General features: G+C 43.4%; 1 protein-coding gene across 1 annotated transcript in view; it reads right to left on the reverse strand.

Annotated features, from left to right (window-relative positions):
• The window catches only part of PIK3AP1 (phosphoinositide-3-kinase adaptor protein 1), a 129,930-nt gene that overhangs the window by 55,324 nt on the left and 53,813 nt on the right, over positions 1 to 20,793 (reverse strand). The window contains 4 exon segments of the mRNA XM_032281153.1: positions 2,242 to 2,374; positions 2,503 to 2,645; positions 3,612 to 3,756; positions 7,694 to 7,830. Coding sequence (XP_032137044.1) covers positions 2,242 to 2,374; positions 2,503 to 2,645; positions 3,612 to 3,756; positions 7,694 to 7,830 — 558 coding nt within the window.

The following is a 20,793-nucleotide window of genomic DNA, read 5'->3' on the forward strand; positions in this document are numbered from 1 at the left end:
TACTCACTGCTTGATTGACCTAACATCTAACAGCCTCCTTCAGGACACCACTGAAGATCATATCCTCAGGTGCAGAGGAAATAATTCTATTTTTTTGAGATGGAGTCTCGCTCTGTTGCCCAGGCTGGGGTGCAGTGGTGCGATCTTGGCTCACTGCAACCTCTGCCTCCTGGGTTCAAGTGATTCTCCTGCCTCAGCCTCCCGAGTAGCTGGGATTACAGACATGCACCACACCCAGCTAATTTCTGTATTTTGAGTAGAGATGGGGTTTCACCATGTTATCCATGCTGGTCGCATATTCCTGACCTCAAGTGATCTGCCTGCTTCTGCCTCCCAAGGTGCTGGGATTACAGCATGAGCCACCATGCCCAGCCCTAACATTTTAATTAATTAGCAAATCTAATAATTAATACCCTGCCACCTTCTCCAAGACTAGAAAATCCTGAGAGAAAGTACCAATTCAAAATGTGCTGACTTTTTTTTAAAGGCTTAACTAGCAGCCACAAAGTACAGTAGGAATCATGTTTTGAACTTCTCTGCCAAATTCAGAGTATGTATTTTAAAGCTATTGTTTCATGCTGATTAAAAGAAAGAAGCTCATCCTCTTAGCCCTTATTCCTAATTTCATGATAAGTACACCAAGTAATCCTGGGTATGTTCCTTAGACTTTCTGCGGCCTTTAGGTCTCAACCAGAAAAGACTTCCAGACTATCTCAAAAGGACCTGGGAGGGTTAGTATGATGGTATTCAGTGGGATTCTTATTTAGGACAGATTCTGAACATTGGTCTTAATGCACACAAGCCCCACCAGGACATCAGTTCACTCTAATTGGTGGGAAGCAAAGTACTCTAGAGAGGTGTTGGGTCCCCATGGACCCCTCCACCCACTGTTATCTGAATATAGCAAGTTGAACTCAACCAAGAAAATGGACATGCTTGGGTCTGTGGAGCTGGGGACAAATCTCTTCTTTCATAAATGTTTATTTTTAAGCCCAACAATTTGATAGATATATAATATTTATATACAAATGTATATTTTTTAACATGACAAACCCAGACTTCTATTCCAAATACGACCCTTGGGATGAAGGGTCTGAAAATATTCCCACGATCCTAGATTGTCAGGCTATGAAATACTTTCCCCTAAGCTCCAAGCTTAATAGAGAATAGTCAAACTACAAAAGTGCCACAAGAACATTCCATAGTAGGAAAATGGGGAGAGGCAATACGAAAGAGAATCCCCCAGGAGGAGGCCTTGAAGGTCATGTAACCTCATCTTTATGGTTCTCTTAGGCTACAGAGGGATGGAATGTAGGCAGAGGGTAACTAGATACTTGGGTCCCATTTGTGCAGTGCAACCATGGCATGCAGGAAGGGTGGTGTCCACAGAGACACTACAATGGGCAACCTGTCCAGAATGCCCAGCACCATCCCTGTGCAAGGGGTGTGACTCTCCCAGCTCCCAGCATGTCCCATGTGCACAAGAGGCTGCTCCTCCCTCATTCAACAAGTACTTTTTTAGAGCCTATAGCAAGCCAGCCACCCAGGAACAGTTCCAGCCCTCACTGAGCGGACAGCCTAGCAAAGAAGACAGACACAGCTGAGGAGTGCTAGGACAATGGCACCCAACGTGCTGGTGGTCGGGGGGTGCAAAGCAGGTGAATGGAACCTACTGGAGTTTGGAGAAGGCCTTCCAGGGGAATTGCTACCTAAGCTGCTACAGGAAGTGAGAGGTTAGCCAGGTGAACAGCAACCAAGGCAGGGAGGAAGAACTGTCTTTCCATGAGTCTGTGGCAAGAGACAGGTGAAAAAAGCTCAAACCTCCTGCAGAGCAAAGCACAGAAAAACCAAGAAGGAGTGTGGAGAGAGATGAGGGCTTGTTTACAGGTTAAGCAGTTTGGATTTTATCCAGAAGGCAAGTGGGAACCTCCCTTGACAGAGTATATAGATTATCCGTTCCTCATACGATCCCTATGAGGAATAATCATTAACCAGCTCCACTGGCTTACACCAAACTGATTTAAAATCACTCATTGCCTACTCCTCCGAAAGCCACCACATGTGTTTTGAGAAGGGGGTAAAGTATTCAGTTTTGTAATTTAGAAGAATGAGGCTACCCAGTGAAGAATGAGTCCTTATCAAAGGAGAGGTTATAGAGAAGGGACCCAGAAGAGTCCCAGCAGAAAGTAAACGCATATGTTGACAGGATGTTGATTTCCTGAGGTTTGACCATCGACTTACTTGTCATCATATCTTCCTCTTCCAGCTGGTTGATTCCAAAGAGGTGCAGTCCACTTGCAGGGATATTGTTCTTCAGGGATTCGGTTAGCAGTTTATCAAGGGTCTCTGTGTTGTAGGGCACAATTTTAAAGGCCTGAATACAAAAGTGAAGATGGTCAGATGTGAAATCCAGTTCTCTCCCATCCCACAGGTTCAATACTGATAAGCCTTGAGCAGAAATTACATGCCCAGAAAGCTCAGGTTTCCTTGCAATATCCTTACCTGACACATGAATTCCACAGGATTTGCAGCGTTGGACAATAAATTCCCAATTTCTTCCATGTCAGTATAATAGCTGATAACGGTTTCACACACCACTAAGTCCCCAGAATATATCTTCAGGGAAACATTCCCAGATGAAAGGTCTGAACAGAAGAAAAGATACTATCAAAATTCCCAGGAAAAAAAAGCATCCAGGGAAAAGTGGCTGTGGATATACACACTCCACCTGAGTGGCAAGGACACTAACTGGGGCCTGGAAGAAAGATCTTGGAAGTGAGCAGAGGCTGCAGTGAGGGAACAGGTGGAGGTGAGCTGGGGTGGGAGTGAGGGAAAGGGTGGAGGTGAGCTGGGGTGTGAGTGAGTGAAAGGGTGGAGGCGAGCTGGGAGGGATGAGGAAAAGGGTGGAGGTGAGCTGGGGTGGGAGTGAGGGAATGGGTGGAGGTGAGCTGCGGGGGATGAGGGAACAGGTGGAGGTGAGCTGCGGGGGATGAGGGAACAAGTGGAGGTGAGCTGGGGCGGGGTGAGGGAACAGGTGGAGGTAGCAGGTGAGTAAACCAGCACATGGCAGGGCTGTGGGCCACAGCAATTATCCTCATTGGGTCTGCAACCTAATATTCAAAAATTTCCATCTGTTTACTCACTAGTGTAGGCCCCGTACCTCAGTGAACAGGAAGAAAATTCGGGTTTAAGGCACTTTACACAAAAGCCAGTGGTCACAGAAGGAAGGAAAATCATGGGAGGTGAAACTGTGTCTCTGCCACACTGGGCGGGCTGAATTGGTTCACTGCAAGTCATGAGCTGCTGTCATGACGACGTGCTGTCCCTGGGGCGGGATGCTATACCACAGGAAGGGGTTTTGAGGGGGAAAGAGAAAATTAAAAATAACACCAACCACAGAGATTCACAAAAGAGGAAATGCGACAACAGAGACCATGGAAAAATATTCACCCACACTAATAATCAAAGAAGTGCATATGAAAACAATGGACTACTCTCCAAAAAGTATCAAATTAGCAAACACATTTAAAATGATAATACCTGGCACTGGTGACAGCATAGCAAATAAGCAATGAAGCCCTACATCATCACATTCACAGGGGACTACTTACTGGGAGCTTTCACGGAAACGGTGTACTCATTCTCCAGCTTGGCTTCCATCCTCACAGAGGGAGAATCCTCAGGAGAAAACTCTGCCTCCGTCGCCACCCTGTTATCCAACTTACATCTCACAATAACGTAGACAGTGGTTTCTGCCTGAAATGGGAAGCCAGTCATTGTCCCCTCTCTCTATCAGATCCCCGTAGGGTGCTGGGCCTGAGGGTCTCCCCAGCTCTATTGCCCCAGCTCTACTGAGGGTCCTCCAGGGCAGGGTAGACTCAGTGGTCCAGTGCTGGGCAGTGAATGGTTTGTACCAATCCCAACGAGACAAGTCACAACAACCGAGAGTAAATATTTATAGCAATTGAATGGAGTCCTTTTACGTCTGTTGAAGTTGATAATAATAATACTAATAAAACTTGGCTGGGTGTGGTGGCTCATGCCTGTAATCCCAGCACTTTGGGAGGCCGAGGTGGGAGGATCATGAGGTCAGGAGTTTGAGACCAGCCTGGCCAACATGGTGAAACCCTGTCTCTACTAAAAATACAAAAACTAGCTAAGTGTGGTGGCAGGTGCCTGTATTCCCAGCTACTCAGGAGGCTGAGGCAGAAAAATTGCTTGAACCCAGGAGGCAAAGGTTGCAGTGAGATGAGATCATGCTACTGCACTCCAGCCAGGGCAAGAGCAAGACTCTGTCTCAAGAAACAAAACAAAACAAAACCAAAAAAACAAACAAGAAAAAAAAAGAAAGAAAGAAAGAAACTTAAGGCTGATACTTAATATGCTTTTTTTTTTTTTTTTTTTTTTTTTTTTTTTTTTTTTGTGAAACAGAGTCTTAGTCTGTCACCCAAACTAGAGTGCAGTGGTATGGCCTCAGCTCACTACAACCTCTGCCTCCCAGGTTCAAGCAATTCTCCTGCCTCAGCCTCCCAAGTAGCTGGGACTACAGGTAGCTGCTACCATGCCCAGCTAATTTTTGTATGTTTAGTAGACACAGGGTTTCACTGTGTTGGCCAGGCTGGTCTTGAACTCCTGACCTCAGGTGATCTGGCTGCCTCAGCCTCCCAAAGTGCTGGGATTTATATGTCTTTTTATTTCATTTTGCATAGCATTTCTGGTGTATTTTTTTTAAATGAAATTATTGGTCCATCTCAGAATTGGACATCTTGTTAGAAGTCCTTCGCGACAGATAGCTTGAGAACACTGGCTCTAGACCAGTCTTGCTACTCAAGGTGGTGCCACGGGAGCATCAGCATTGGCATCCCCTGGAAGCTTGCTAGAAATGCTGAACCTCAGGCCCCTCCTGGCCCCACTGAGCCAGAGTTTGCATTCTAACAAGATGCCCAGGTGACTCCCATGCCCCTTGTAGTGTGAGAGAAGCCCTCCTGGGTTCTGCTCTTCATGTAGTCCTCCCTCATTGGACTTTACCATTGGGCAAAAAGAACTTCTTGGGCAATTAATTTTCCCAAAGCATCAAGCACCTTGAATAGCTCTTTTAGCTTGCTTTAAGATCTCACACCAAGCCTGCCAAATAGGGTAATTCTGCTTGTGCTGGTTACATGGGGAATGAGCCTCTCAGGCTGAACTGGTGAGGTCAGTCTCTCCAAAAAACAGACAGGGTAAGGAGAGATTTCTGGCCATAGCGAATCCCCAAATGCTCCTCCTAAGACTCTGCTATAGTCCTCAGATTAGCCCTTCATGACAAGGGCCACGAGAGGGTGTGGCCAGCTTGGACTTTATGACAGGTGATGGGGAGGGCAGTGATCCTGGCTGCTGGGGGATGCTGAGACTGCACACACATGTGCTGTGGTGGTCGTCCCTCCTGCCGCAGGCCCAGCCCTGTCCCACCTGCACTTTCTACCAGGAAGCATGAGGAGCCAATGAGAATATGTGTCTCCCCTATTGACGGTCAGGATCCAATCCCAGCCTTCCCCTCCCCCTCCCCCCAGGATCCAGAGGCCTGAAATTGGTAACAAGGAGAATCTTGGGTTCACAGGCAGTCAAGACAGGAACGGGACCCTGGAAAAATTACGGAGGTGAGCGAAGGAGATCACACTTTTGTTCCAACCCCCTTTACCTATGGGCACCAAACAGCCTGACCAGAGGGGCATGGGAAGGCAGGAAGTGGCATGGGAAGATTTAAAATGGAAATGTCCATAAAGGCATGGCCAGTAAGGCAAAGGAGTGAGATAGGCTGAGTATGAAGAACAGGGAATATGGGAACCCCCTAACTGGGGGATGCACAGCCCATGTAAAGTGTTGCTCAGCCCCCACCAATTGTCTTTGGCCTAATATGACCAGATTCTGATTCAAAGGAAGCTGGAAATAAAGATTTTTATGCCTAACTTTTAAAAATAATTTTAAAAAGTAAAATATAAAAATAAAGATGGGAGTCTCACCATGTTGCCCAGGCTGGCCTCAAACTTCTGAGCTCGAGGGATCCACCCACCTTGGCCTCCCAAAGTCTTGGCATTCCAGGTGTGAGCCGCTACGCCCAGCCAATGCCTAACTTTTAAAACACTGTGCAGTCTTGGCCAGGCATGGTGACACATACCTGTAATCCCAGCATGTTGCAGGGCCTAGGTGAATGGATCAGTTGAGGCCAGGAGCTTGAGGCCAACCTGGCCAACATGGTGAAACCCAGTCTCTAATAAAAATACAAAAACATTGGCTGAGTGTGGGGGTGCACACCTGCAATCCCAGCTACTTGGGAGGCTGAGGCATGAGGATCACTTGAACCTGGGAGGTGGAGGGTGCAGTGAGCTGAGATCTCACCACTGCACTCCAACCTGGATGACAGAGAGAGAATCCACCTCAAAAAAAATAAATAAATAAACACTGTGCAGTCCAAACCAAACATGTCTGATATGGTTTGGCTGTGTCCTCACCCAAATCTCATCTTGAATTATAACTCCCACAATTCCCACATGAGAGGAGCTTGGTGGGAGATGATTGAATTATGGGAGGCAGGACTTTCCCATGATAGTGAATGAGTCTGACGAGATCTGATGGTTTTAAAAAGAGGAGTTCCCCTGCACAAGTTCTCTCTCTCTTTGCCTAATGTCATCCATGTAAGACATGCCTTTGCTCCTTCTTGCCTTCCGCTATTATTGTGAGGCCTCCCCAGCCATGTGGAACAGTAAGTCCAGTTAAACTTCTTTCTTTTGTAACTTGCCCAGTCTCAGGTATGTTTTTATCAGCAGCATGGAAACAAATAATACAATGTCTATCAGTTAAATCTGGGCCAAAGAAGCAGTTAGCAACCCCATGTAGGAAGTGCTTGCCAAATGCCTCGTGGCCTCAGCCGGCATGAAACCACTCACAAGGGTGAGGAAGCCAGTGCTGCCCACTGCCAAGGCTCCCATGCCCTCTCGCCTCAAGGAGCCCACAGAGCCGTTTTAGCAAAGAGCTTGTATCCATTAAGGAAGCATTCTGCTGCTCTGAACTATCATAAGTGTCACACATTTTTAATTAGGAAAGGAAAAATAATAAAAAAACCATCAGTACTAGGGTAGGATTCAAATGGCAGTGGCTCATCAATTGGGCCACATACTCAAGTCCTCAGTTAAGATATGCCCCACCCCTGAAAATGCTAGTCAAATGATATAAGACATTAATCTGATCCCTTTAAAAAGCAATATTGGCCAGTGAGTTTCAGCCATCAAGCTTCAAGACTTCCTTGGGCCATGGTGGTGGCCAGCAATGGAGAAGCAAGCTGTCAGATGCCCAAGATGCATTTCCTTCCTCCCAGTACTAGACTACCAGGAAGAGACACAGGCCTTTAACTCTTGGGTTAGCATTAGTGTCTGGAATGCTCCTGTCTGCTGGTCTCCTGGATGCTCCGTGTTATTGATCCATAGAAATGAGGTCTTAGACTGATGACACACATCTCCCTGGTCTAGTCTCTTTCTTACTCAAGGGAACTGGATGTGTTTAGGGCCCAGGTAACAGGGTACCCAAAGGAAATCCCAAAGGAAGGCTGCAATTATGCTGAGGTGCAACATGAGAACCCGCTCTCTTTACTACAACAAATGCATGCATTTGAAAAGGCCAAGTGTTGACATCCAGCTACCAGGTCCCCAGCAGTGCCTACCCCACAGCGAATGCGGTCCGGCTGCACCACCATCAGGTTCCCAGGTGACGTCACCGTCGGCAGGCTCTGCTGCTTTGAGTAGGAAACAGGCTTCTCGTCCTCAGGCTCAGTGTCAGTGACTGAGTCACAGCCAGAATCTACGAAATAGAGGACACCACTGAATGGGAATGGCAGGAAGGAGAACTGGTGGGCATGTTCCACCCCATGAGAGCCCTAAACATTGCAAAATAGGAAACGGCTCTGAAGGTCGAACAAATGCAAGCAGAAGGGACTGACTCAGGAAATCATGAAAGAGGACCTAGTGGGGAAAAGCCAACCAGCATGTAGGCCACAGGGCAGGATGAAAGCAAGAGGGAAGGTTGTGGTGGAGGGGAAGGCCAGAAAGTCTGAGGTTTGGTCTTAACCAATGGGTTTCTGGAAGCTTTACCTCCAGACTTCCTGCAGAGACGAAGAGGAGTGAGGAAAGAAAGGAGGCCCTTTCCCCTTAGGTGGGTTCAAGTAGAGACTGTCCACCTAAAGGTCATTCTTGGAACATCAGGTAAAATCTGCACTGTCTAGAAAGCCACTAGGTCTCAGGGTAATGGCTAGCCAATGTATCCCCTCTGGAAGCAACAGTGAAAAGCAATTATTTTCAACAAACCTTAGATAAATGTGGAATACCTGTACCATGGGAAGATTAGAGCATGCACAGAGTCAAGGCTGGTGAGCAGGGGTGTGCAAATGTGTGGGGTGTTGGCACAGAATGAGATGCTGCTGAGAACCTACCAGAGCTCGAAGACAGGGGCTCTTAACCAGGAATTGTTAATTGATAGACCTACCTCTGAGGTTGTGTGCAAGATTGTGTGTGTGTGTGTGTGTGTGCGCGCATGCCTCTTTGCCTCTACTTTTCTGGAGATGGTTCAAAGCACCAGATCCTCAAAGAGGGACAGAATTCCAAGATAGTTAAGATGGTTGAGAGAGCCAGGTGTGGTGGCTCACACCTGTAATCCCAGCACTTTGGGAGGCTGAAGCGGGCAGATCATCTGAGGTCAGGAGTTCGAGACCAGCCTGGACAATAGGGTGAAACCCCATCTCTACTAAAAATACAAAATTAGTCAGGTGTGGTGGCACATGCCTGTAATCCCAGCTACTTGGGAGGCTGAGGCAGGAGAATCACTTGAACCTGGAAGGTGGAGATTGCAGTAAGCTGAGACTGTGCCACTGCACTCCAGCCTGGGTAACAAGAGTGAAACTCTATCTCAAAAAAAAAATGGTTGAGAGGAGACAGAAGTTTCATCAGTCTCTTTTTTGGGCTTGCTCTCATTCATTCCTTAACCACTTTTACAACCAACCAAATGTGTTAGGTACTTGAGGGAACCTAAGGATGAATCAGACACTAACCCTGCCTTCAGAGAGTCCATCATCTAAAAGGATAGGAGAGGTGAGAAGCAAGGGTTAGTTGGCTGATTCCTGCAGGCTGGTTTCCCAGGAGAAAATTAGCCTCCACAGAGTTTGTGGCAACTGTCCTGGTAGAATGCTAGGGCTACAAATCAGCTGCTGATAGGAACCCTAGAAAGCTGCAACCACAGCCTTTCACCCTAGACCCTAGGTCATGTTAGGAAGAGGCTGTGCTTACACAACCATAAAGGCTGAGGTGGGGGTGTGGGGGCAGGACCACAGGGCCACAGTACCACTGTATCCTATTGCTGTAACTATAAGGCACTGATCCCTGGCCTACTCAGGCCAGAGGAGAGACCAGGGCTTCTTCCCTATCCACGCAGCTTAAAAGCTCCATAGCCTAGAGTGGAGGTCCCATCCCAGAGCCTGGATCTGACTGCTGAGTATCTATGGGCTGCCCCAGAGAGCAACGTGCAATGAGGCACGTACTCTTGCCACTATTCCCCTCTCTGTTATTTTTCCCAAAACATGCTACTGCAGAAGGCCTATTTGAATGCTGCCAAAGACCCTGTTTGTGCATCAGGCAAAATCTAGTGTTAAGAGGTAGAGCAAACGACCTGGGGTGTTCTAAGCAAGGTGATACAGTTTTTAGCAGGGCATCAGAACCACCAGTCTCCTCCAATTCTCCTTTCCAATCCTCCTGGCCCTCCTCTCACTCCCTGCAAAAGCCAACACAATAGGCTGGCATGTTCTCTGCTGGCGATGCCCTTCCCCACACCCTTCTCTCCTGACTGATCACCTCTAAAACAGCCAGGGCCCATAGCCCTGGACAGAGCTATAAATGCCACCCAAGCAACCCTTACCCAGCAAAGGAGCTTGTAATGGAAAAAGCCAAAAAGATAGGGACAATTCATAGTCTTCTTCTTAAGATTCAGTTAATTATTATTAGATTCCTGGACATGCCATTTTAAAATGTATTTCTGAGATCCCTCTGGGATGAGAAAATAATCCCACGGACTTGAAATATTCAGTCGGTTACTTAAAACAGAAAGAAGCTCCCTGGAACTATGTCTTGCTCCAGAACTGTTTAGATAGTACTTGAGTGGCCACAGCGGCTGGAGTGGCTCAAACTCTTGCCAGTTACCTATTGTAATATATCACACAGGTATTACCTCTTTGGGATGGACCCACAGTGCAGTCTACCATTGTTTCAACAAAGAAAAATCCTTTATTTCTCTCAAATTACTGACCCACTAGCCTTCTGGCTAAAGAGTCAAAGCCCTAGTAAATGTAACTTAGAAAAGAATGGAGAAAATATAAATTAGTCAAATGAGAAAGGAATGGTAACTACACATAGGGAAATTTTAAGAAACGCATTGAAGTGAAAAGTCTATGTTAAGAATTCATATTAAAGAGGGAATTCCTTGCTAAGAAACTCTCAGTGCAGCTGGATGTGGTAGCTCATGCCTGTAATCCCAGCACTTTGGGAGGCAGAGGTGGGAGGATCACTTAAGGCCAGGGGTTCGAGACCAGCCTCGGCAACATGGCGAAATCCTGTCTCTACAAAAAAAAAAAAAAAAAAAGAAAGAAAGAAAAGAAAATCTCAGTGCAATTTTAATAGAAAAATATAAAGTATTGAAATTGTCTTTAAAGAAGTAGAAAACCTGACTAAATCAATAACCATGAAAAAAAATTTAATAACAGTGAAAAAACCTTCCTCAGTTTAAAAATAATATTTAGAGTGAAAGCCACACAATCTTCTTTGAATTGAATTTAATTTGGGACAATATTCTTCTTTACAATACTAATTTTTTTCTATCCTGGAAAACTCCATTTATATAGGTATTATGTCTTCTAGTAAAGTTTTAAAACATAATAAAGGATAGTCCTATTTTATATTAAAGTTATTAAAAAGAGAATGGACACAGCAACTGAATACAAGAGATAGTCCAGAATTAAAGCTTCATTCCCCTAAAAACAATAGGAATTTAAAAAAGCATTAAAAACCAGTACAAAGACATTGTCAAGATAATGCAGCAATAAGCCATTGTCTGGGGGAAAATAGTTGCAAAAGACCTACCTAATAAAATACTTGTCCCAAAATATACAAAGAACTCTTAAAACTCAACAGGCAGAAAATAAAAAGCCTGATTTTTAAAAGGGCAAAATACCTGAACAGACACTTCATCAAATAAGACATCTGTATATCTTGAAAAGATGGTCCACATCATATGTCATCAGGGAAATGAAAACTAAAATAACAATGAGATAGCACTGCACGACTATTAGAACGGCCAGAATCGAGAACACTGACACCACCAAATGCTGGCGAGGGTGAGGATGTGGAGCAACAAGAACTTGCATCCTTTGCTGAGGTTCTTCGCCTTTGCTGGTAGGAATGCAAAATGGTGCAGCCACTTTGGAAGACAGACTTACAAAACTAAACACAAGCTTACTAAACACAAGCTTACTAAACAACCCAGCAATCATGCTCCTTGATATTAACAAATAGAGTTGAAAACTTACAGTCACACAAATACCTGCACACAAATGTTTATAGCAGCTTTGTTCATAACAGCCAAAACTTGGAAGTGACCAACATGTCCTTCAGTAGGTGAATGGATAAAGTGTGGTACCTCCAGACAATGCAACACTATTCAGAACTAAAAAGAAGGCAAGCCCTGAAATGCCATGGAGAAAACCTGAATGCACATTACTAAGTGAAAGAAGTCAATCTGAGCCAGGTGCAGTGGCTCACCCCTGTAATCCCAGCACTTTGGGAGGCTAAGGTAGGCAGATCACCTGAGGTCAGGAATTTGAGACCAGTCTGGCCAACATGGTAAAACCTGTCTCTAGTGAAAATACAAAAATATGCCAGGCATGGTGGTGCACACCTGTAATCCCAGCTACTTAGGAGGCTGAGGCAGGAGAATCACTTGAACCCAGGAGGCAAAGTTTGCAGTGAGCCAAGATTACGCCACTGCACTTCAGCCTGGGAGACAATAAGGAACTCCATTTCAAAAAAAAAAAAAAAAAAAAAAAAAGAAGTCAATCTGAAAACACATTGTATGATTCCAACTATATGATGTTCTGGAAAAGGCAGAACTATGGATCAGTGGTTACCCGTGGTTAGGAGGAAAGAAAGAATGAACAGGCAGAGCACAGAGGCTTTTTGGGGCAATGAAACTACTCGTATGATACTATACTGGTAGGTGCATGTTATTAGACGTTTCTCCAAACCAATAGAATATACAACACTAGGTGAATCCTAATATAAACTATAGGCTTTGGGTGAGTGATCGTGATGCATCAATGTAGATTCATCAGCATTAACAAATGGGCTACTCTGCTGCAGGATGTTGATGGAGGTGGGGGGAGGCTGTGTATATGTATGCAGGGGCAGAGCAGATATGGAACTTCGAGTGTTTTCCACTTGATTTTGCTATGAACCTAAAACTGCTTTAAAATATAAAGTCTATTCAAAAATATTAGCTGGACATGGTGGCATGTGCCTGTAGTCCCAGCTACTCGGGAGGCTGAGGTGGGAGGGTTGCTTGAGTCCAGGAGGTGGAGGATGCAGTCACGCCATGCACTCCGGCCTGGGTGACAGAGAGAGACCCTGTCTCTAAAAAAAAAGAAAAAGGAAATCAATATGGACTAAATAAAATGGTTAGTGTGAAGGATGATTCAGCAGATGGTGCCAGAAAATATTATCTATGAGGGAGAGGGAAAAGTGACGGGTATTATTTAGATTCTTCCTGATTCTTATTACTCCAAAATGAAATTTAGATGGATTCGAGGTTAAAATCCAAAATAAAAATAAACAAATGTTAATAAACCCAAGCCCGGGTCAGTGGGGAGATTAAGAATATATGTCTGAGCATTTTACCAGTAGTTTGGTAAAATGCTCAGACATATATTTGTTAATCAAACAAATTAAAAAAAAATCACAATCTCAGTGAGCCAGACTTGATAACATAAATTTAAAACTTTAGTAAACAAACAAAAAACTAAAATCAAAATGCTATAGCAGTGTCGTTCCTAATAGCCAAAAGATGGAAACAACCCAAATGTCCATCGAACAATGAGGGATAAACAAAATGTGGTATGTCCATATAACAGAACATTACTCAACAATAAAAGAAATAAATTTCAAAACAACATGTTGTAGATGAAAAATAGATATACTTTTTCTTATTAAAATAGATAAATAAAAATGAATGATGTACTGATACATGCTACAGCATGGATGAATCTTGAAAACATTATGCTAAATGAAAGAAGATAGTCGTAAAAGACTACATATTATATGATTCCAATATGTGATGTGTCCAGGACAGTCAAATTTATAGAGACAGAAAGTAGATTAGTGGTTGCTTTGGGCTAGGGAGATTGGCAAGATTGTGGGACAATAGCTAAGAGGCATGGAATTTTTTTCTGAGGTGATAAAAATATTCTAAAGTTTTGATTGAAAATATTCCAAAATTGAAAATATTCTAAAATTGATTATGGTGAATATTGCATAAATCTGTGAATACTTGAAAAACAATTGAATTGTACACTTTAAATGGCTAAATTGATAGTATGTGAATTATACCTCGATGAAGAAACCAATGGCAGGCCAGGTGTAGTGGTTCATATCTGTAATCCCAACACATTGGGAGGCTGAGGCGGGTGGATCACCTAAGGTCAGGAGTTCAAGACCAGCCCAGCCAACGTGGTGAAAGCCCATCTTTACTAAAAATACAAAAATTAGCCAGGCGTGGTGGCATGCACCTGTAATCCCAGCGACTGGGGATGCTGAGGCAGGAGAATCACTTGAACCCAGGAGGTGGAGGTTGCAGTGAGCCGAGATCACACCACTGCACTCCTGCCTGGGCAACAGAGTGAGACTCCATCTCAAAAAACAAATGAACAAACAAACAAAAAAGGCAAATCACAAACAGTTTAAAAATTTGAAGTAAATATGAAAATATGACAAGGCGCTAATCTTAACATATGAAGATGTCATAGAAATCTCTTTAAAAACACCCCAAAACCATTAAGAAGACAATTCATAAAAGAAGGAATACAAATTACCTTCCCATTCAAACAAATAAAATGTCATTCATTCTCATTAACCATCATGAGAATGCAAATGAAAATATGCTTTCTTGCTATTTTACCTTTCAAATTAGAAAATGCTGTGAAGTACTCAGGGCACTGTTTAGAGGTAACTGGAGGACAGATACTCCCTAGCTGCTGAGGGAAGTACAAACTGCACAGTCTTTCTGGAAAGCCATGTGTCCACATCTAGAGAAAGAGTAGGCCTTTAAAATGTTCACAGCTTTTGCCACATAATTCTATTTCCAGAAGTCTCTCTTAAGAAGAAAAATAAAAGTCCAAAATAAAGATCCTGAACCAAAAGCCTCTGCACCAGTAAAAAAAAAAAACTGAAAACAACCTAAAAGAATATTCAAAACATTATTTTCAAAGAGTTCTAAGTGACGTGGGTAAAAGCTTATGGCATGCGAAGCAAAAAAGCAGGATATAAAATTATATATCATATGTTGCAGGATTTCAATTACATAAAAAATGCATTTTAAAAGGTCAGAAGAAAATGTGTGGCTGGATTCTGCATGCTTCTTTCCTCTCTCCCTCCCTCCTTCCTTCTATCATTTTATGTATTTTAGTATTTTCCATCGTGAGAAAGCATTTGTTTGATAATGGGGGTAGGATAACAGAAAAAGTAGCAACTGACTCTACTAGCCAATCATTTTTTAAAAAATAGGCACGAAACCAGTGCAATCTATTAGCTAATCATTTTGCCCAAGAGCCCAGCTTGACACAAATGAGATTGATCCTAACAGAGCCGTACTTGGCAGATATTTCCCAGCATTCAGACAGGCCATACAAAATACAGTTCCTTCCAGTAGGTCCATTCATTCAGTCACCTTAGATAGCCACTGGCAGCTCACTCATTTCAGGAAGTCAGGCAGGATGTCGTTCATTCTGCAGGGTTATTCTGATGGCGCTGATTGACAAGCCACAGTGGCCTCTTCCACAATGCACTATGGGGAAGGCAGAGTCCCAACAGGGCCAGAGGCCAAGTACTTCAGCAGATTAAAAGTTTCTTTCAAAGGAAATGCCCACTCAGACATAAGCACCGCTCTAACCCACCTGACAGAGTGGGGTGGTCTCAGACTTTCCCACTTGAACATGTAGATCCCTCTTGGACCACTTCCCCCTTTGAAGATAATATCACCTTTGCTCTCCTCAGACCCAAATAATAAATGTTTGAGCAAAGGTACTCTGAAAACCTCAAGGATCCTCCCCAGTGTAAAGTATTATTAAGATGCCAATAGTGGCCAGGCGCGGTGGCTCACGCCTATAATCCTAGCACTTTGGGAGGCCGAGGCGGGTGGATCACGAGGTCAAGAGATCGAGACCATCCTGGTCAACAAGGTGAAACCTCGCCTCTACTAAAAATACAAAAATTAGCTGGGCATGATGGTGCGTGCCTGTAGTCCCAGCTACTCGGGAGGCTGAGGCAGGAGAATTGCTTGAACCCAGGAGGCGGAGGTTGCGGTGAGCCGAGATCGTGCCATTGCACTCCAGTCTGGGCAACAGCAGCGAAACTCCATCTCAAAAAAAAAAAAAAAAAAAAGATGCCAATAGCATCCTCACTGCTTTAAAATTTCACAATATCCTCTCAGCTTTTATGAAGTCTAGAGAAACTCTGGAGAAATGATTGAAAAAGACTTTCTGTGTGCATCTGGTTCTTGAAAGTATCATCTATAAAGGATCCATGTAATAAATACTCCTTGAATTCATGACAGGAAAAGTCTGTCTCCTTAGAGAACTTAGGTGCTTTTACTTATTAGACAAAAGGAATGAGCAAACATTGGTATATTTCACCTTTGGCCCTTGCTGCCAAAGGTGGGTAGCTTGGTAACGAATTTGGTTCTTAACCTCCTTCACACTCCTGTCCAGGTCCTTGGTCTTGCCTATTTCTCTTTTTTATATTGTGTTTAATTTTGAAGACTGCTTCAAATACTTTGGCGATCCAGTCAGTATATGAGTCACTGTCTCTCAGACCAGCGTCTGCTGAAAGTCCTCAGATATGCTCTTTATGAGAACTGGTGTCTGGGCTCTTCATTTAGATGATAATGCCTTTTAAATGGGATGCAAGAACTTCTCAGATTATCTGAATGACCACGTTATAAGGGAGTCCTACCACAGGATTTTGAGCCTGTGCTTATGTCTGCAATCGCTTTGCAGGTAGGTCATGCTAGGCTAAATGTCAGTGGTTACTGAGGAAAGAACGGGGCAGGATGATATGGAAATGAGGCATTTGTGCCAACTGAACACAGGAGATTTTCCTGTACACTACTTTAAATAGAGAAAAGTGGTGGGAGATCCAAGCCCCAAAATAACACAGGGGAGATGCAGCAAAATTCCCAACGGATTGGTGAGTACCACGGCCTCCACGCAGTGCACAGGACACTGTCACAATAAAGCAGCATCCTCTATGACAAAACCAACGTGGTCGATTTGCCTTTTATGTATTTTATACCTGTATTTAAGTCTTATTCATTTGTTTTGCTTTCAGAGTTGGGAAAGAACAATAAACATAAAGAATTAAATAGGGCCAGGTGTGGCGGCTCACATCTGTAATCCCAGCACTTTGGGAGGCCGGGGTTACCTTGCCTGAAGCCAGGAGTTCGAGACCAGCCTGGCCAACATGGTGAAACCTCATATCTACAAAAAAGTATAAAAATTAGCCGGGCATGGTGGTGTGTGCCTGTAATCCCACCTACTCAGGAGGCTAAGGCAGAAGAATTGCCTGAACCCAGGAGGCAGAGGTTACAGTAAGCCAAGATCACATCATTGCACTCCAGCCTGGGTGATAGAGGAAGACTTCATCTCAAAAAAAAAAAAAAAAAAAAACAAGAGGAAAAAAACAGAATTAAATATGTATGACTATAGAACATATAAATTTAAAAAGTTAAATATGTCTATGCATATTTAGACAACATCAAAATCATTAATTTGTCGACACTAAAGCTTTGTAATATTTTTTTCTTTTAAGGGGAATCTATACACTATTTGGATCTGAAGAAAACTGTATGAAGTTGAAATGCAATAAATATATGTATGCATCTGGATCCATAACTATGCTACATGGAGTAGCTCATGCTTGGTAAGAGCTGGTGACAGTCATTATTATCACTCATAATGATAATGATCAAAGTTCCTATTCTGTTTATAAAATATTATGGAGACTGCTCAATAGTCCTAATCTCATTTAATCCCCAAAACAACCTGTAAGATAGGAATCAATGTCTTATTCCCATTTTATAGATGAAAATACAGTACCCAGAAGGAATGAAATTACTCAGTCAAGGTCAAGCAGCGGCATGGAGCAGAGATAGGAATCCACCCCCTACCCCCAAGTACCACTGCCCTGCCTCCCTTCTAGATGTGGCCCAGGGCAGTGGAAGGTGGCATCACTTCCTATTCCTGGTCTGGGGGTGTGACTCTGAAGCTCATGAGACACAACCTGGAGCTTGGGCTGTCACTGACACCTAAAGGTGCTGCCTTGTTCTGAGCAATGCTGCCTTGGTTAGGTATGTGGTGACCCGCCACCACGGCAAACAGGCACATTACAAGGATGGGGTTTAAGTCAAGAAATATTTCATGCCAATTGAACCAGCCCTAGCAGCCTCCAACCCAAGGCTGCACACTCCCATTTTCCAACTGAGCTTTCACACTGCAATGCTTACTGCCTCTTTTCACTACACCATGCCTGGTACTCAATTGGCGCTCTGGAAGGGGTGTGGAAAAGAATGACATTTGCTGATCTTGGAGAATGTTTTTCAGAAGACGCAAACTAACTCCTTTTGTAAGGCAATATTAAGCCTTGAGAAATGCATAAACAAGCATGGTTCTTAAAAACAAACACAACTGTCATTTTTTGAGCAGTTACGATATGCCAGGAACTATGCAAAACACAACAGAAATGATTGCATTTTATTCCAGCAACTAGATTGGTATCCTTCTGCACATTTTACAGCCGAAATCTAAGTACAGTGTCCAAGCCACCCAGTGTGTGCTGTAAGGCAATCTAACAACAATTTAACCAAACCCATGCTGTCATCCATCTGCCAGGGTTTCCCATACCATGAGCCATGTACCCTAGTGATAAAGGGATGATTCTAAAGTGTACACCATCAAGTTGGGTGATAAAGAATTTTTTTAAGAAAAAAAAATAAAGCATACAGCAAACATTCAAAAACACTGAACGACACATTAAGAAAGCAATCCCCTTTCAAATCTTTCAGTTTCACTTATATCAAAAACAAAGACTTCAACTAGTAAGAGGATGCCTTCAACACCTCTTTACCATGCATGTCTCCTTTTGCACCATACAGGGGACAGTGCCCTAAGCTCACAGGCTTCTGTAGGAATCTGTATACCACAGAATGTAATACCAATGTGTACTTTTTATTATCTATATGTTTACATCTACCTTCCATCTATATCAAGAGATACTGGTTTCTTTTTTCATGTACAGTGGCAAAGTTTCCTTTTAAAATAAACTTACTTAGAAAGTATAAATTGATTTAAAGAAAATATGAAGTTAATAGCACAATGGGAAAATTTTGGAAATAGTGGTGACGGTTGCATAACATCGTGAATGTAATTAATGCCACGGAATTGTATACTTTAAATTGGTGGGAATGACAAATACTCTATTACCTACATTTTACCACAACTTTTGAAAATTAACCTCATACACCAAAAAATGCTGAGTTGTACACTTAAAATGTGTAAATTGTATGGTAAGAAAACAGTAGCACTATGGTACAAACATAAGCCAAAAACAAGGTTGGTGGTTCTCAAATGACTGACATTTGGGAAACGCTGCATTATGCTATATTGCTTCCATTTTGTTAAACTAATTTTTTAAATTTAAATAACTTTACTAAGTCAAGGTGGGAAGGCAGGATGAAGGCTTGTAGCATAAACATGCTGAATTCTTTCTCCAAGTTTCAGAAACAAGGAAAAATAAAGTGAACAGAGAAGGAAACTAAGGAGATAAGTTTCACCTGAGATTTAAGAGCTTGCCAGCAATCTAGTAACAAATGGAATTAAACAGAAACAGTCACTGGGGCTAGTCAGGGGAACCTGTGTGTCTCTGTGCTGGGACGAAGGAGAGAGGTATCATGGTTCACGTCCAAGACTTCCAGTGCGGCTGATAAAAGAAAGAGTGAAGAAGATTCAAAGATTTCTTAGAAGGATGCAGACAAACAACCCAAGTATTAAGGTTCATAGAAAAAAGGGCTGTGTTTCCTCTGCATTTGTATTTCAAGTTGAGGACTCAGATTTAACCACCACAAGGGGCCGGGTACAGTGGCTCACGCTTGTAATCCCAGCACTTTGGGTGACCGAGGCAGGCAGATCACTTAAGGTCGGGAGCTTGAAACCAGGCTGGCCAACATGGTGAAATCCCATCTCTACTAAAAAAATACAAAAATTAGCCAGGCATGGTGGCACATGCCTATAATCCCAGCTACTCGGGAGGCTGAGGGAGGAGGATCACTTGAACCTGGTAGGCGGAGGCCACAGTGAGCCAAGATTGCACCACCGCACTCCAGCCTGGACGACAGAGTGAGACTCCATCTCAAAAATAGAACAAAATAAAATTTAACCACCACACAAATGGGGCAGGAATACAGAGAGTTACCTAAGGTTTAGAGAAACTTACAGAGGCTTTTCCACTCAGGATGAAATTTCTCAGCTGTAATGATGTGTATTCATCCTACCTAAGCCACGATGATGAAATTGTGAAACAGCTATTTTTCAAAATGTTCCAAAACCTGAGCTTACTACGACATTTCCTAGTCATGAGGCAAGAATCTACTGAACACATCTGCCGCGTTTCTAGCACTGGCCTGGATCCCACGAAGGAATCCCAGAAGTGTGTCCCGTACAGCTGTGTCCCGTACAGCTGTGTCCATTAAGGAGCTTCTAACCAAATTGGGAAGATGAGGCCCCACATGAAAAAAAAAAAAGAGAGACAGGGCAAGGTGGCTCATGCCTATAATCCAAGCACTTTGGGAGGCTGGGTTGGGTGGATAGCTTGAGCTCAGGAGTTTGAGACCAGCCTGGGCCGCATTGTGAGACCCCTATCTCTACAAAAAATGTAAAAAAATAGCTGGACGTGGTGGTGTGTGCCTGTGGTCCCAGCTGCTCAGGAGGTGGAGGTTGCAGTGATTTGAGATTGCACCACTGCACTCCAGCCTGGGGGATAGAGCGAGACCGTGTCTCAGAAGAAAAAAAAGAGAATTATGTGATACCTTATCACCAGGGATGAACCTTTATGATGAGACTATAAATAGAACTAAATTAAGTTAATGTTTCTAAGTGTTTAGAAAAGTCCTTGCACGTGAAAAATTGAGAAGTTGAGAAAAACTCCCTAAGTGATGAAGAAGGCAAGCCTTGTCCCCCTCAGTCAAATAGCATTGGGATGCTGCAGTTACCCTTCTGTGAAAAAGGCATGATATTTTCTAGTTAAAGTAATAAAATAATTCATTGTTCATTTCCTTATCTCTTCAACAAATAAATACTCACTATTTATCAATGAATAATAAATACTCAAAGCGTATCCTAGGGTCCCCAAGAAATGGAAGAGTGAGAAAATTTCTGTCCTCACTGCTACTGGGGAGACCACACAGGAG

This window comes from Sapajus apella, unplaced genomic scaffold (genome assembly GCF_009761245.1).
Source record: "Sapajus apella isolate SASKATOON/1434 unplaced genomic scaffold, GSC_monkey_1.0 scaffold13, whole genome shotgun sequence".
Classification (NCBI taxonomy): Eukaryota; Metazoa; Chordata; class Mammalia; order Primates; family Cebidae; genus Sapajus; species Sapajus apella.